The 17,677-nt window shown below is 39.0% G+C and overlaps 1 protein-coding gene across 1 annotated transcript; it reads left to right on the top strand.

Moving 5' to 3' along the window:
- Positions 1–249: 249 nt before the first annotated feature.
- On the top strand, positions 250–3,025 carry LOC132184547 (aspartic proteinase NANA, chloroplast-like). Its single transcript, XM_059598223.1, has 2 exons — positions 250–971; positions 2,077–3,025. The coding sequence occupies exons 1-2, from the start codon at positions 364–366 to the stop codon at positions 2,900–2,902; spliced, it is 1,434 nt and encodes a 477-aa protein (XP_059454206.1). The 5' UTR covers positions 250–363; the 3' UTR covers positions 2,903–3,025.
- The last annotated feature ends 14,652 nt before the right edge of the window (positions 3,026–17,677 follow it).

Below are 17,677 nucleotides of genomic sequence, written 5' to 3' on the forward strand. Positions count from 1 at the left end.
ATTATGGATTCAACAGTTGTAATCCCTAGTTTTAGGTCTTCAAATTATTGGTCAACAATATTTAATTTAATTACGACACCTATTTATAGTATACTTCCGCTCTACTCCTCCCGCACCATCCTCATTCTTTGTTGGCATTGGCAACACATTTTGTACAAAAATTAAGTACAAGTAACAATAACAACAACAAATATTATATATATATATATATATATATATATATAACCCCAAATCCTCATTAAAGGCGCCCCCCTTTCTCGCTCTGTCGATATTTGCGTAGCAGGAGAACCTTTCCCCTCTCCCTCTCTCTCCCCTTTCCCTCAGACCTCTCCTTTTCCCTCCCTTCTTCACAGAGCTTTTACGATGATGGAGTGGAGGCTAATCTCGCTCCTCGTCATCTTCTTCCTTTCCGTCGGTTTTGATTTTCATGGCTTCCTTTTCGCCCACGCAAATCCGATAAGGCTGGAGCTGATACACCGGGACAATCCTCTGCTCAATGTACAGGTGCGGAGGCCGAAACAAACGCAGCTGGAGCGCTTTAAGGAGCTCGTCCGAAACGACATCATTCGACACCGCATCATCTCCTACAAACGCGGCCAATGGGGCGCTAGCACGAGGCGAAATGACCTGGAGCTGGAGGCGTCCATAGAAATGCCAATGCACTCGGGCGCGGATTTCGGGACGGGCCAGTACTTCGTGGAGGTCAAAGTTGGGAAGCCGGCGCAGCAGTTCCTGTTGATCGCCGACACCGCCAGCGAGCTGACGTGGATGAATTGCCGGCACGGATGTGGGAACAAGTGCGGCACCCATAAGGGGAGACTCCTCGACCGGCGGAGGGTGTTTCATGCGGATCGGTCTTCGTCCTTCCGACCTGTGCCGTGTTCGTCGGAGATGTGCAAGGTTGGGCTGGCGGATCTCTTCCGCAGTCCAAAATGCCCCTTCCCATCAACCCCCTGCGGCTACGAATTCAGGTTGGTATAGCCTCTGTGGACTGTATTATTTGAATTAATCAAACGGAAAATTGTTAATGATTAGTTGCAGTGGGATGATTAATTAGACAAAGCAGGGGACAGAAAATGTTGGGAGAAGAAAAATCCAAGGAAAGTTGTTGGAGATTAAAAGCGAGCCGGGAATATTGGTTGGAACGCGTCTTTATTGAAGTGATGAGTGTGTTGAGTTTTGGTTGTGTTTTTTTAATGCAGAGTAGCAGCTGTACGTAGTAGCCATTGATGGGGGGTTGGGTTAAGTTGGGAGTCATGGACCATGGTCGTCTGTAAAAGCTTTCCCCGTCACCATCGTGGTCACGAACCCTTTTGTTTTATGGCTAAACACACTTGAGCCATATAAAGTTGGTCAAGACGGGTCATAGCCCGGGTCAGCTTATTGAGTTTAAGTCGTGTTTAGTGATGAACATAAGGGTATACATAATAATTTTTACAAGACCTATCTAATTAAACGAGTCAAATTTTTAATCATAATTTATTAATTATGTTAAATTTATGTCAAATTTACACGTCGTATAAAAGAATTGATAATTTTATATCATGTGTCATGTCGAGATATGAATATAAGACTTATGTTTTGTATTGAGCTTGAGTCAGGTCGGGTGGTGAACATAATATTATATATAACAATTTTTATCTGTCTATTTAATCAAACAAGTCAAAATTTTCAATCATAACCTGCTAATTTTGTGTTAGATTCGTGTCGAGTTTGTGTCATATAAATTTTTTTTTTCCAAACCAATTGGAAAGAAATTTGTGCCAAAGATTAATCAGTCATTATCGGTCAATTAAATAAATTAATTAAATTGCTTAATTTTGCATTAAATTGATGTCAAATTCTCAAACAAACAGTACTATACCTCCATTGGCTCCATATCCGACATAAGATTTAAATTGAAGTTATTGTTAGTAGGTAAGTTCACATGACCCACATCTTTGCACCCTTTTTCAGGATCTGATCTCAGTCATGGCTGCAATTAATGCCATTGCCATAGCTCTCTTTTTGCATATATCCTTTTATATAAATTATAATTTGTTTTACTCATCTTATTTATTTATTTGTCTTGATTAGTTACATTGACGGGTCGGTTGCTTTGGGCTTCTTTGCCAATGACACCATCACAGTAAACCTAACCAGTGGAAGAAAGATGATGCTAGACAACATGCTCATTGGGTGCACCGAGTCTACAAAGGGCCAGGGCTTCCAGGGAGCCAATGGTGTGTTGGGTTTAGGCTACGCCAATTACACCTTTGCAACCACAGCGGCCAAAAAGTTTGGTGGCAAGTTTTCATATTGCCTGGTTGATCACCTGAGCCCCAAGAACATCTCAAATTATCTCGTTTTTGGTGGCAAGAGAAATCATAACAAGCATTCGTTGGTGGGCAATGTGCAATACACCAAGCTCCTTCTTGGTGTTATTCCTCCATTCTATGTTGTGAATGTGTCGGGCATCTCCATTGGAGGCAAAATGTTGAATATAACATCTGATGTGTGGGATGTAAATGCTGGTGGTGGAACCATCATTGATTCAGGCACAAGCCTAATGCTTCTGGCTGAGCCGGCTTACACTCCCGTCATGATGGCGTTGGAACTGGCTGTGTCACCTTACGACAGATTGGTCTCCGATGACGGACCATTCGAGTATTGCTTCGATTCGACGAAATTTAACGAGTCATTGGTGCCGAAATTAGCGATTCACTTTGCCGACGGAGCTCGGTTTGAGCCGCCAGTGAAGAGCTACATTATCGACGTAGCTCCTCAGAAGAAGTGTCTCGGATTTGTGCCAGTGAGTTGGCCAGGTACCTCCATTATTGGCAATATAATGCAGCAAAACCATTTGTGGGAATTTGACTTGGGCTGTCATAAAGTGGGTTTTGCTCCCTCTAGCTGCACCTAGTTGTCGTCGAGTTGAATTTTTCTTTTCTTTTTTCATACTTGTCTATGATGTTCTATCTCAAATTCATTGCAATTATATATGTAATTTCTTGAACTTTAGCAATTAAAATCATAGCCATACCAATTAAGCATCAACTCAATTGCTTCATAATTTTCTGTTTTGTCTTTTTCTTTTCTAAGTGTGTATGATCACTTGATTCAACACTTAAATCACGCAGCTTAGAGGACTAAGATAATTAAGAATGGTTAAGGACGCTCAAAAAAATCATGATCCCAACTACTTGGGCCGATATTAAAGAATCCAATTACTTTGTAAAATTTCCAATTGCAGGGTTGAATGTGAGTAAACAAGTGCACCCCGTGATAAATTCGGATATTCAGCAATTGGCTAGTAATTTGGGTAGCGTATTGTGGGAGAGCGCATATGAGATCCACATAGCCAAATAAATAATGGGTTAATCGGCCGCCTATTCAGGCAAGTGAGTCCTATATAAACTTTCTTACATGCTTTGCCTAAATTGTTAATAATTTGAATCATTAATTGAAGGTAGATCTTAATCCCCTAACGGTCTTAGAGCAATTTCATCTCCTAAACTTTCAATTTGAGGCAATTGACTCTCCTCTGTCAATTTTTGCCGTTCAACTTAAACCATAACGGAAACTACTAAAAAGACCAAATTAACCTTCAATTTTCATTTATTTTATTTTGCAATTTGAAATCAAGGTAAATTTGAAATTTATAAAAGTTTCAGAGATATACAAGGTCATTTCATCACTTTTAACGTCCAAAAACTGACGAAGGGGGTAGATTGCATCAAATTGAAAGTTTAGGAGGTTGAAATTGAGATGTTTTGAAATTTGGGGAGATCTTTTCAAATCATGTATTAATTCAAGGGTCTTTTTTAAAGATTCTTCAAAATTTTATGTTGTGAACGAAAATGGTTTGAGTTGAAGTTGTAGTTGGGCAAAGAAATTAATTATGTATATGTCATATGTTATGAGAATGGAGTTTTATGCAGAATAATTATTAATAGTAGGATATATTAAAATATATGATACCGTATAATATTTTATTGTGTTTATTTTTATTTGATATTATCCTTATTTATTTTCATGTAAGAGTCTTGATGACTCAACCCTAGTTTATATCTTAATAAGAACTGTTGACTCAGCCCTAAAAAATATTGTAATAGTTTGCCAGGTTAAATGCCATTATGTCACTACAAAAATCGTATTTTTTTTTACCAGCCATTTCTGACGTGTCAATGGCACTGATACATTAGAAAACTTTTCTAACGTGTCTTAACGGTTAAAAAGGCGGGTGTCAAAAAATTCAAGTTTTTGACGTAGCATTTTCACCCCATCAAGACTTTTTTGACGTGGTGAGTTTCACCACATCAAAATTTTTTTGATGTGTCACACCGTTTATATATATTTTTTCTGAATTATTCGGGTTTATACCCAGATTTACGTATTAACCTGATATCCAATACATTCAATATATATCCAATATGTCTAATATATATCCAATACATTCAATGTATATTCAATATACATTCAATCAAATACATTCAATATCCAATATCCACTATCCAATACATTTAATTCAATCAAATATCTACATTTACATCCAATATCCAATTAATCCTATACATCCAACATCTCAAATACATTCAACAACTCCAATATGTCAAACATATCCAATACATCCAATTAATCAAATACATCAAATTAATCCAATACATCAAACATGTCAAATTAATCAAATACATCTAATTAATCCAATACATCAAACATATTTAATACATCCAATTAATCAAATACATCAAACATATACAACCCAATTTCAAACATATCCAATACATCAAACATATCAAATACATCCAATTAATCCAATACATCAAACATATCCAATACACATAAAATTCCAATTCAATTTGCATATACATCCAATACATATGAAATTCCAACACAAATTAATTAAACAAAATTCCAAACTACGTTCCAACACAACACAAAACAAAACAAATATATACATCGAAAATATGTTCCAACACTACAAATATCTACATCGAAAATACGTTTCAACACAATACAAAACAAATATACAATCAAACTATCTCTGTTCCAACTAGTCTTAACAAACATATAGTTTGATCTAACTATATACATCAACAAATAGTAACAAAATATATATACAAACAGCGATGAGAAACCTTGTGCTCAGTCCAAGTCAACATAGTCATCCCCCAACGCCTAGCCCACATTACTTGCAAATAAGTTGTGAACCAATGATAATCAATAAAAAAATCCAAAACACAGATATACCGTGATGTAAATATACGTTAGTTCTAAAATTCACCGCGGGAACAATGCGTTGCTAACTGAGAATTTTGTGGAGACACAATTCTAATAGTTAAAGTGATCAATGCAGGCTATTGTCATGTTAACCGAAGAATAACAAAAACTACACAAATATAGCATTACCTCTGTCGGGCATGGATCTAGATGTCGATGCAAGCATGACCTCAAGCTGGCAAAAACGAGCCTTAAAGATGACATCTTTCTCTGCTATCTAAGCTTTTTGTTCTTCAATCTGTTTGGCCATCTCATCCATCGCACGTCTTTATTGTGTCCGCTCCTCTTCAAGTTCTCTAATCCTATCCATCATCTGTGAGAACGAGGAGTTCCCAGGATTTTGAGACTGTGCTTGGGACGGTGTATATACGAATGTATGCTGCCCCGCACCGGTAGAACATTCGGACCCACCTGTCGAACCTTGCCAATGTATTCAGGCTTATTTCCGTGCGCCTGAGCATACGCGTCATTCGGTGTCCACCATACCGTCCCTTTAGTCACGCTTGACGTCAATGCCGGGTCAGTGGGTATTAATTCTTTCATCCTCTCCTGTACGTTAAATAACAAGTTAGTATCTCATATAAAGAAGGTTAATCATAAATAATTTATATATATCGGTGAGTACTTACACATCTCTCCTTGACCACTTTATTTGGATATTCATCATCCTTCTTCCTGCACGTCGAGATGTAAGCTTGCGCTCAAGTCGGAGTAGTGTGCCCAAAGATAAGGTCTACATAAAAAAATAAAAAAATAAACATACGGTTATATATATATATATATATATATATATATGCAGTAAATAATCCAAATGCCTCTTCATGTGTCGCCCTAGCAAAGCTCATTGACCCGGTGCAGTGAAGTTTGTTCTTTTTGCTCGCAATGCCTTCATGTAGGCAACATACTCCTACACAAATATCATTCTTAATATGTCAGTCATAACACAATTACAATTAATGAAACTACACTCGTGACCTACCTGATTCTTTGGGTCACACCATTTATCCAACAACACATCCAAGTCGTAGGCGTTGTATTTCGAAACGGCATCTTGACCCATTCTTTCCTTCACAATGTCAGGAGTATCGCCCGACTGATTTTTATCGTGTCTTTCACTGAGTATCTCCAACTCTTCAGCTTCACACCCATATCTCGGAACGCGTCCTTTTTAATCTCATCGAAATTATACTCAGGTGGGATGTAAAAGTTTGCCTGCACAAGTTACAAAGTAAGGCGTATAATTCACGTATTAACATCGTTTGACATAATGAAATACACATGCTAAAATATAACAGATAGTTTAACTATACCATCAAGGCGTCCCATATATCCTCCTTCATACGGGGCAGTACCTCGGTCCAGTTGTCCGGCAATCTAACATAATTTCCGCTCCTTATGATGTTGCCAGTTGTCCTCCGAAATTTTATCCTACTAAATCTTATGGGCTGCCACACTCTATTGTACTCACACACGACCTTTTGCCCGGTGGAGACATCCCACGTCTTGTTCGATGGTTTAATGGTCACCACTTGAATATGGGTGCGCCCGTCTTGACTGATGCTTAACACATTAATAATTACCGATATTAATTATTTGGAATTCAATAGTAACTACATAACTTATATACGTATTCAATATTGGTATTTGAAGCATATATACTTACTTATTGTCCGGAAATGGCGATTGCCCAACACATCTGGAGCAGGGTCATCGGGCTAAGAGTCATGCGTGACACCTATCCCATCATTCACTTCCGCCGGTCCCTGTGTCTCGCTGTCCTCCGTTTGCGATGGCTCACTGTAATTCAAACATGTCTTCTCGTTGGGGGGAATAACTGCTCTACATGGTCATGTGAACATATTCCTAACTCGCTCATCGTAGGCAGAGGACTAGGTATATAAAACTCTTGTTTCGTGTTGTATGGAGACGGCTGAGATTGATACCCCATTTGAGACCCTTCCACATGCTCTGGAAGTACTAGTTTATACCCCTGGTCGTCTACCTGTGGGGACCTCCGTTGTCTACTCTTCCTCTTGGTACTCATATCAACATGTGAAACACATCACACACCCAATTAATTATGTATACAATAGATAAAATATGCACCACAATTACCAATCAATGTAGAAAGAAATAACAGAAAACAAGTCAATTAATGTGAACTACATATATAATTTTATGTTTTTGAACCACATACGATTATATTGGATCTAAGTCTGGTCGAACGTAGTCAATGTCATCCTGTGGATCTACTTCATTATTGCTGGTCAATAGAAGCGGCTCACACTCATGGTAGTTGGCACATTCATCATCAGGACCTTCACCCTGACCAACGTCGTCTACGTTTCTAGGTTTTGTCCTTACAACACAAGTCCAATAAGGGTCCCTTTCATCTTCGACGTAAAAGCCTTGGTCAACTTATAACTTTAACACATACTACTCATCAGTAATTTGCTGGCCCCGGTGGATAAGATTTTTGAAGCTGACAAGCATCATGCCATACTCGTCTACCTTGTACCCCCTATCCTTCTTGTTGTCTGCCCAATTACACTTGAACAGAACATACTTGGTCCTGTCAAAGTACCCCACCTCAATTACTTCTGTTAACTTCTCATAGCACGTTTCGCTATCAACAGTCGGCACGCACACACCGCTGTTATGCGTCCTCTTTTCGGCATCGAATTCAAGAGTGTGAAACAGCTTTCCGTTAACCACATATTTGTTATATCTAGTACCTGTCTCCTTCACCCCTCTACAATGCATTACTAGTTTGTCATCTATTTCCTTCCTGTGTCGATCGTCCAATAGATCAACCTGCGAGTATATTATGTACAATTGACCATAAAAAAGTTAGTTTTGTTAGTTGTTATGAACCATAGGTAAATATAATCGGACTGCAATAGTTAAACATCATGGTAGTTTTACGTAGTCACGGTACCAATCGCAGAACAGCTCATGATGTTGGGTTTCTAACTGATCCTCCATCGTTCGCCCCCTATCGCATGATTGCTTAAGTGTATCCATGTGCACCCTCCAATACGAAATTAGTTATATTATAATTCACAACTAAGGGTGCAAGGTGATATTGAACTTGCATGGACTACTAACACTACTTACGTCCGTAGTTGAAGGAACTCGTCTGAGTTAAACATAATGTATCAGTGAATCTGTGTTAATGTGACACGGTCGAGGATGACTCATGTTCCCGCCCCCTTTGAACCATCCGGGTTTTTTTGAGCCCTATTTTGAAATGTTGGTGCGTTGTCTAAATACCTCGAGCAAAACATCACCAACTCAGTTGCTATGTATCCCTCCGCAATGCAGCGCTCAGGAGCTGCTTTATTGCGCACTTTAGATTTGAACCCCCTAAGGCTCCTACATATGAACATAATTCATTCATTACAGTTAGTGATGGTTTTATAATGGAGGAAAAATAAATTGATGAATAATCATAAAGTTATTTTACCTCTAAGCCGAATACACCCACCTATACTGTACCGATCCACTAAGTCGGCATTCATGGACAAGATGCACGACCAAGTGAACCATTATGGTAAAAAAACTTGGGGGGAAGACCCGTTCCATTTGGCACAAAGTGATACAAATATCAACCTCTAGTCAGTCCATATCCTCTTGTGTCAATGACATTGAACATAGACCCCTCAAGAATGCAAACATCTCAATAAGTGGTCTAACCACGTTACCTAGCAGTGATCTACACAATGCAGTAGGGAGAAGCTGTTGCATACTGACGTGACTGTCATAGCTTTTCAAACCGGATATCATACGTTCATTAAGTCGTACACATCGGGAAATGTTCGAGGCATATCTGTCTAACACCCTTACATTTTAAATCACTTTCAAAAAATGTGTTTTCTCGTCCTTAGACATCATGTGGCAAGCTGAGGGCATATATGTTTGACCATCCTCGCCCATGTATGGATGAAGTGTATGTTTCAACCCCATTTCTTGCAAGTCTGTGCGAGCTTGGAGGTTGTCCTTCGTTTTTCTTGAAATGTACAGTATTGTGTCAAGTATGTTCTCTATTACATTTTTCTCAATGTGCATGACATTAAGGTTGTGCCGCAATAAATTATCTTTTGGCAACCTAAAGAAAATACTTTTCTTTTTTCACAATACATTAGCAGTCTTTCCTCCTCTTTCTGTAGGCCCACTCTTCTTCCGTTTCTTGTCTTTCCTCCCTTACCGGCATTCTCATCCCCAAATACCATCCCTTCTAATTGTCTAAGGATTTCATCTCCACTTGTCACATCAGAGGCACATTCTAGTTCTTACTTGTCGTCAAATGTTATTTTGTTCCTCCTCCACGGATGATCCATGGGCAAGTATTGCCTGTGCCCCATATAACAAGATTTCTTGCCATGTTTTAACCTTCTGAATCTTGTCGAGTGCATATAGCAGGGATATACCTTCTCACCCCTGTTAGGCCACCCGGACAAGTCTGCGTATGCTGAAAAGTCATTAATTGTCCACATCAACTGCGCTCGTAATACAAAGTTCTTTTTCTTGGAGACGTCAAATGTTTGTACACCTACAGTCCATAGTTCCAGTAACTCTTCAATTAAGTATTGAAGGTAGACATTTATATCCATTTCAGGTGATTTTGTTCTCGAGATAATCAGGGATAGTATAAATGATGTTTGTTTCATGCACGTCCATGGAGGAAAGTTGTGCGGTTCCAGTATTATAGGCCAAGTGTTGTGGGATGTGCTCATGTTCCCAAATAGATTAAATCCATCCGAGGTTAGTCCAAGCCTGACGTTCCTTCTGTCCACTGAGAAGTCTGGATGTAAATTGTCGAATGCCCTCCATGCTTCACCATCGGCCGGATGCCTCAATACACCATCCTTAGTTCGGCTTTCTGCATGCCACCTCATATAGAGGGCAGTATGCTTTGACATAAACAGCCTTTGTAGTCGTGGTATGAGTGGAAACCACCGCAACACCTTGACCGGGAGTTTCTTAGTCGATGATATGGGTTGATCATCCTCATCCAAATGAATTTCATCGTTCCACTTAGATACTCCACAAACGGTACATGAATCTAAATCCTTATTGTTATTCTAAAATAACATACAATCATTTCGACATGCCGGGATCTTCTCATATCCGAGTCCCATGTCCCTTAAAACTTTTTCGCGTCATATGTATTAATCGGCAAAGCTTCATCACTCGTAAGTAGCAACTGATTGATGAACTCAAGGAAAGATGAGAATATCCCGTTACTTAGTCCGCCAACGCACTTCAATTTGTACAGATGTACAGTAGCACTAAACATGCTATGTTTGGTCCCATCATGAAGTGACTTCTCTGCCTTCTTAAGAAAGTTGTAGTACTTTAGTACATGACCTTCAGCGGCTTCTTCATTCACAGTTTCTTCATTCCTCTGTACCACCAGTTCAGGGTCACAATTGTCTTCCATGACACCGTGCATGCCGAATAGATCACGCAATTGCCTGTTTTCACCTTGTTTTGTGCTTATACCCACATCTGTGATCGTGGTAGTCGAATTAGAGAGTGCAACAGGAGACCGTACATGCTTCTCACTGTGATAATGCCAGTTTTTGTATGCAGTCATTATTCCTTTACCCCCTGTCAAGTGGTCAAATACGAAACTCGGCGGGTGGCATTGCTTATTATGACACGCCTTACAGGGGCAATGAATTTTTCCATCCGAGATTGTACAGTTCATAACTCCGAAATCCATGAATAATCTACACCCGTCTCTATATTCCCTCATATCTCTAGACTTTGTCATCCAACTCTTGTCCATAGCTTTAGTTACTAGAACCCTAATTGAATAAAATAAATCTAGGTTAGTTAGTTAGTTGTTATTTTTTTTAGTGTATTTCTTTAATTACATTGTTTCAATTTTTTGTTTATTTTTAACAAATAAACACATACATTTAGTTTTAATTATAACATCTACATAATCTAAATTTGCAAAACCTAAACAAAATTAAGGTCCAAATTTACATGCATTTGTTATACATGGGGACCTTAGATAAAATAGATCTAGCTAGCTAACTAGGTTATTTGTTGTAATTTTTTTTTTTCTTTTTAAAGTTTGGGGAAACTTCAGAAAACACCCTGAAGTTCCAGCCAATTTGAAACCCCCCCTTGAATTTCCAAATCTCTCAATTAGCCCCCCTGAACTTTGGTTTTCTCTCACATAACACCCTTCCGTCCATATGAATCGTTAAAGCCTAACGGACGCCCACTCACGTGATTTTCACGTGATAATTTTTGGCTTGCTTACCCATTTTGCCCTCATTAGTGTCTTACTAACCCTTCACTCTCACCCTTAGACACGCTCACTCGTCCAAGCACACCAAACTGGAAGACGAAGACCCACGGCCGAAGCTTGCGGAGAAAATGTGGAAGCTGATGGGTTGATTGGGTTCCAGCCATCGATTCGAAGGCTTAGAAAGAGAGTCGAAGAAAGAAAGCTGAATATAAGTACATCTGGCGGCGAAGAATCCCCCACGACGGCGAGACCCAAACCGGCGAAAATCATCCACCGGCAAACTTACTCACTGTCCAGTACCGGCGAGGTGACGACGGTTAAAGATGGAGCACTCCGAGGGTGAGCTAAACGATTCAGGATCGAGCTATCCAATTTGCAAATGTGGGAGCAAAACTGTTGTCAAAACAACATCAACAACTAAAAATCATGGAAAAAGGTTTTATGCCTGTGTAAATTATGTGGTAAGATGTGTTTGAGAATTTATTTATTTATTTTCACATAAATTTGCTGCTCTTCCCGTTATGCCTAAATCATTTAATGATGGATTAAACTCTAATTTGTATGACCCTAATTTGTGTGATTATGCAGAATGAAACAAATCGTGGTTGCAATTTTTTTAAATGGGTTGAACCAGATTTTTGTGTGTGCGGTGATCGACTGATGTCAATGTTGTTGGCGTGGCAGCACGATTTGAAGTCCGAAAGCGCAATGGAAGTGTTGAAATGCAAGATTGAACTTGCTGAGTACAAGTCAAAAATTGAAGTTGATGCTGCTAATTTTGCACTTAAACTTGAAAGGATTGAGAATAAGTATCGTTCGATGCAGCTGAAGTTTCGGGTTGCACTTGGATGTTGTTGGTGTCTTGTTGCTGTATTGTTGTGTTTCCCTTTTTCTATTGGACTTGCATCAAATCTGATGTTAAGTAGCTGAAAAAGACAGTTTGTTGTCTTTATTTGTATCAGACTTGTATCAATTGACCATATGGTTATGTTTTTTGTACCCAACTTTTGTGTAATATTTGGCATGGTTTGTATGAATTTTCTTGGTGGTTTGTATGAATTTTCTTGGTACAAATTTAGAAGCATCCAAATTGATTGGTTCACTAAACTTTCCAACCCACTTGTGACCGCAATTTCTCTTATTGCTTGATGCTGTGTTACCTTCACTTGGGAAATAAAATATTGGCAAAATGTTGTCAATTGAACTCAATTTAAATCCAAAAGTATTAAAAGTTACATCATCCACATGTACTCAATTTAACGTAATTAATACCACAAGAACACTAAATGTATAAGCACTTGTAAATTAATCCAACTATCAAAATCATAGCAAACACTATGTATAGATAGTGTTTAGTACTTAAGAAATCAAACCTTAACTCAATTCCAAAAGTATTAAAAGTTACATCATCCACATGTACTTAATTTAACCTAATTAATACCACAAGAACACTAAATGTATAAGCACTTGTAAATTAATCCAACTATCAAAATCATAGCAAACACTATGTATAGATAGTGTTTAGTACTTAAGAAATTATACCTTAACTCAATTCCAAAAGTATTAAAAGTTACATCATCCACATGTACTTAATTTAACCTAATTAATACCACAAGAACACTAAATGTATAAACATTTGTAAATTAATCCAACTATCAAAATCATAGCAAACACTATGTATAGATAGTGTTTAGTACTTAAGAAATTATACCTCAACTCAATTCCAAAATAACAAGTAGTAAAGAATTTATAGCAAAAACTATATGTAGATAGTGTTTAGTACTTAAGAAATTATACCTCAATCTAAATCCAAAAGTACTAAAAGTTACATCATCCACATCCATAAAATACATGACCATCATCTACAATGTGTCCATTACAATGTATACACAATACCCCAAATACTTACAAGCTGTAAGTGGTCAAACACAAAACACAATAAATTTTACACCAAACAAGTACATGACAACCATCTAGAATTCATCCATTACATTGTCTACAAAAATAGCCCAAAGAGTTACAAACCGTGAGTGGTCAAACACAAAATAAAGTTGACACCAAACCGGCACATGCCCAAAGAGGTCAATGATTACAGTGTTTACAAAATACATCAAACAGCTACAACGTATAATAAAGTTTAGGGTTTACAATGCTTACATACCACCCCAAAAAAAAAAAAAAAAAAAGGTTAGTTCACACATTCTTTCATCTTGTCATGGTCAATGCATTTTCTTCTTCCCTTTGTCCATTCTTCGAACATGTTCATCAAAACCTGGTGGATGGTTATCAGCTGTCCCTTGGCCCTTTTGTATGTCGAAATCATGCGAGGCTGTTCTAAATGTCATACCGCCAACTTTGGGAGGACCCCAAGAGCATAATGGTCCATCCCCTGGAATTGGTGGTGGCCCAGTAGGACTGCCAGTCAGATCAACAACAAGCTTTTGCCTATTGCCAGGTTCTCTTCCACTTCTAACATGTTCCCTCAGCCTACCACTTGCTCTCGTCCTTGTTGCCAACCCTAGGGTTCTTTTATCCTTGTTCCCAAAAATGGTAGATGCCTGCATTTCAGCAAAGTATACAATTAGGCCCCTATATTTTTTGTGACTCTTAATTACATGGATATGAAGAATGACTCACATTTTGTTTGTAGGCATAAGGTGTTGCTGTTTTGGCTGGTTGGGTGGCAGCAGGTGCATTTCCTGGTTGGGTGGCAGAGGTTGCTACTCCCACAAGCTGTGATGCAATATCTAAACATGGCCTTAATGCAGCCTGTGTTGCAGGATGGGATGCAATATCTGATGCTGCCCTAAATGCAGGCTGGCATGAGCTGTGAAGTGATGCAGAGGGGGATGCTGGCCTAAATACAGGCTGCCAGGAGCTGTGAGGAGATGCAATATCTGATGCTGGCCTCAATGCAGGCTGTGAGACATGATCTGATGCCGGTTGTGAAGGTCTTTGAGTTGTGGTTGTTGAACAACCACCAGTTGCTGATCCTCCTGCCCTTTGTGAACCTGATGGTGTGTTCACTCTTCCCCTTTTCCTGCTGGTAGTTGTAGTGGCAGGTAAAGATCCATCCTGCATCAACTGACAGGAAAAATGAAGAAATAAATAAGTAATTAAATATGTAAATAAATTTAGTGAATTAAACAATAATCAGCAATTGAGTAGATACCATGTCCAAATTCCAGTCAGTTGATGCATTATCCCTGTAGTACTTTTTGACACGTGCCCTTCTTTCATCTTGTCTCTGCCTAGCAACACATGACCTCTTGTTGTGGCCAAATTTCATGCAGTACCCACATTTATTTTTCTGCCCCCCCTTTCTAATTGTATTAGGATTTCTTGGTTCATCAACAAACCTATCTCTTACTTTCTTAGGTCTACCAGGAGGTGCCCTAGCCTTGGGTGGCTCAATCTTTGGTTGGCTGCTTCTAGGCCATTGCTCTTCACTTGGCACAGGATAGACAACGTGGTCATAAGCCTTGAGGTACTTTTCCTTGCCATAGTACTCACTTACATACTCAGTTGGTTCCCCACCTTGGTGTAAAATGGCAGAAATTGCATGCGCACAGGGAATACCAGTCACATCCCATTTCCTGCAGCCACAAGTGCCAGCTTCCATATCTACAAAAAATTTTCTCCCAAGGCACTCCACCTCAAACATATCCTGACCGGCATATGTACACCAACAATTACTGCCTGCATCCTCTTCTTTTTCTAGCCTCTTCCTAATCTTTGGCCTTAAGGCCTCCTCCATTGAACTTATCAACTCTTTCTTCCTCACATACCTTCTCATCAACTTACATCTAATTCCTTCCAACATGCTCAAGATTGTCTGGTCACGGAATTTTTTGATCCATGAATTGAAACTCTCACAAGTATTATTGTGTAAGAGGCTGGACTTACAATGTGTATTGAACCATCCCCTACACCAAGTGTTAGGATCTATCTTCTCTAAGTAAGCATGCGCATCCTTGCTAACCATCTTCAGCTCATCCATTACTCCATAGAACTCATTCTTTGTGTATGATGCGGCAGCTCGCCAAAGAAGGTCCTTCAATAGCACCCCCCGATGACCAGCGCTTCTGAAATTCGCGTACAAGTGCCTAACACATGTACGATGCTCAGACTGCGGACATACTTGTTCTAGGCTTGGAATCAGGCCCTGCACAATAGTTGAAAAAAATAATTAGTTGCATTACAATAAATACTAAATTGATATGAATAATAAATGAATACAAGTATTTTACCTTTTGTCGATCCGAAATGAAAGTCAACCCATGTGGAGTAGGGCCAAGATCTGCAACAAGTGCCTCAAGAAACCATGTCCAGCTATCCTTCGTCTCAGCCTCCACGACAGCCATTGCAATAGGGTACATGTTGTTGTTGGCATCCCTGCCCACAGCAGACATCAACTGCCCCTTATACGTTCCCTTCAAAAAACATGCATCAAGACCCACAACAGGCCTACACCCTTCAAGAAAACCATTCTTCATGGCTGCCAATGAAATATAAATCCTCTGAAATCTGCATGGCACCTGAGGCATTGGTCTCTCAACCATCAATAGCAAACAATTACCTACATTAGTGCTCCTCACCATGGAGCAATAATCCCACAACCGATGGTACTGCTCATCAAATTTTTCATAGATTGATTCTCTTGCTTTTTTCCTAGCCCTATACAGAGAACTGACATGGACATCCACATTATATTTGGATTTCACTTTTTTTTGCAACACATCTATAGGCATGTTTGGCTGCTCCCTAAAAGAATCCATGCAACATTCAGCAATCCAACTTGAAGTGACCATATGATTGTGGTACTTCCTGGAACAGCTGTGTTTGGGCCTAAGGGATACTAAAAGGAATGCCATCTCATTCTCCAACTGCCTCCCATATACCCTATACCTACAATTTGTATCTTTGCAAACAATCACAATCCTCTTCTTTTCATTTTTCTTGAATTTCAGATCCTTCCCTCTGATAATATTGTACTATCTCACGGCTTTTCTAAATTCAGCTGCATCATGAAATTTAGTCCCTACAACCAATGTCGGATTATCCATATCAGTGGGATCAAAAGGAACTCTAGTGGTTACATCCCTACGGATTCTGTGAACTGTACTATCATCATCACTAGAAGGGGGTGATTCTATATGATCACTATCATACTTCTCTACACTATCATCACTTTCTTCCCCACCCTCCACAGCCCCACCCTCACCAGCATCCTCACCAGCATCACCCTCACCAGAATCCCCAACATCCCCAACATCCCCATCCACATATGCATCTTCAACAACCCCTTCAGAATTTCCAACCCCCTCATGGATGTCCCCACTAGGAACAGTAACATCATCCTCAGAATCAACACAATCTGTATCATCACTAAGCACTGAATCCCAGAAGGCATCCTTCCTAAACACAGCTGCCCTCTCATTCTCTGAATCCTCCTCTTCCTCTTCATCAACTACATCATCCACTACACCATAACTTACTATATACAACACTACCAGATCATGATCTAAATGTTTGGAAACCATTTCATTCACATTGTAGTTAGATGACATAAGTCTTAAGCCTTGGTCTAAAGGCAATCCTGGTAAACTATAATATACAAGGTCCCCAGACCTATAACCATATCTACTACACACATCCTCTATGTCAGAAAATTTCATCTTGTGCACATCATACGGGTTTGGGTCATGACTAACATTACCCCCAACATAATGAATCCTACATTGCCTGTTAAAAACACCCCCATAGTGCACCTCAAACATGATATAACGTGTACCCATCTCGTATCCTGCAACATTCATTACATTCAAAGGTAGTTTAATATTATAGCCATAGTACTCATATTTAGGGTTTATGAATGCACACAAAGTTAGACATTTGAAATAAACTAAACAGGAATTTTTTAAAGTAATCAATAATTGTTGTAAAATCCATCAAGGTAAATATTAAACCAAAGTAAAAACCCAAAACAGCACACAAATGATCCAACCCTAACTCAAAGTACTCAGCATATATTTAGGGTTTATGAATGCACACAAGGTTAGACATTTGAAATAAACTAAACAGGAATTTTTTAAAGTAATCATTAATTGTTGTAAAATCCATCAAGGTAAAAATTAAACCAAAGTAAAA

Source organism: Corylus avellana, chromosome ca6 (assembly GCF_901000735.1).
Source record: "Corylus avellana chromosome ca6, CavTom2PMs-1.0".
Lineage (NCBI taxonomy): Eukaryota > Viridiplantae > Streptophyta > Magnoliopsida > Fagales > Betulaceae > Corylus > Corylus avellana.

Excerpts from the sequence above, each read along its gene's own strand:
- LOC132184547 (XM_059598223.1), top strand. The coding sequence starts at position 364 with ATGATGGAGTGGAGGCTAATCTCGCTCCTCGTCATCTTCTTCCTTTCC. Across the intron at positions 972-2,076 it reads CCCTGCGGCTACGAATTCAG|TTACATTGACGGGTCGGTTG; the intron begins GTTGGTATAGCC and ends TGTCTTGATTAG.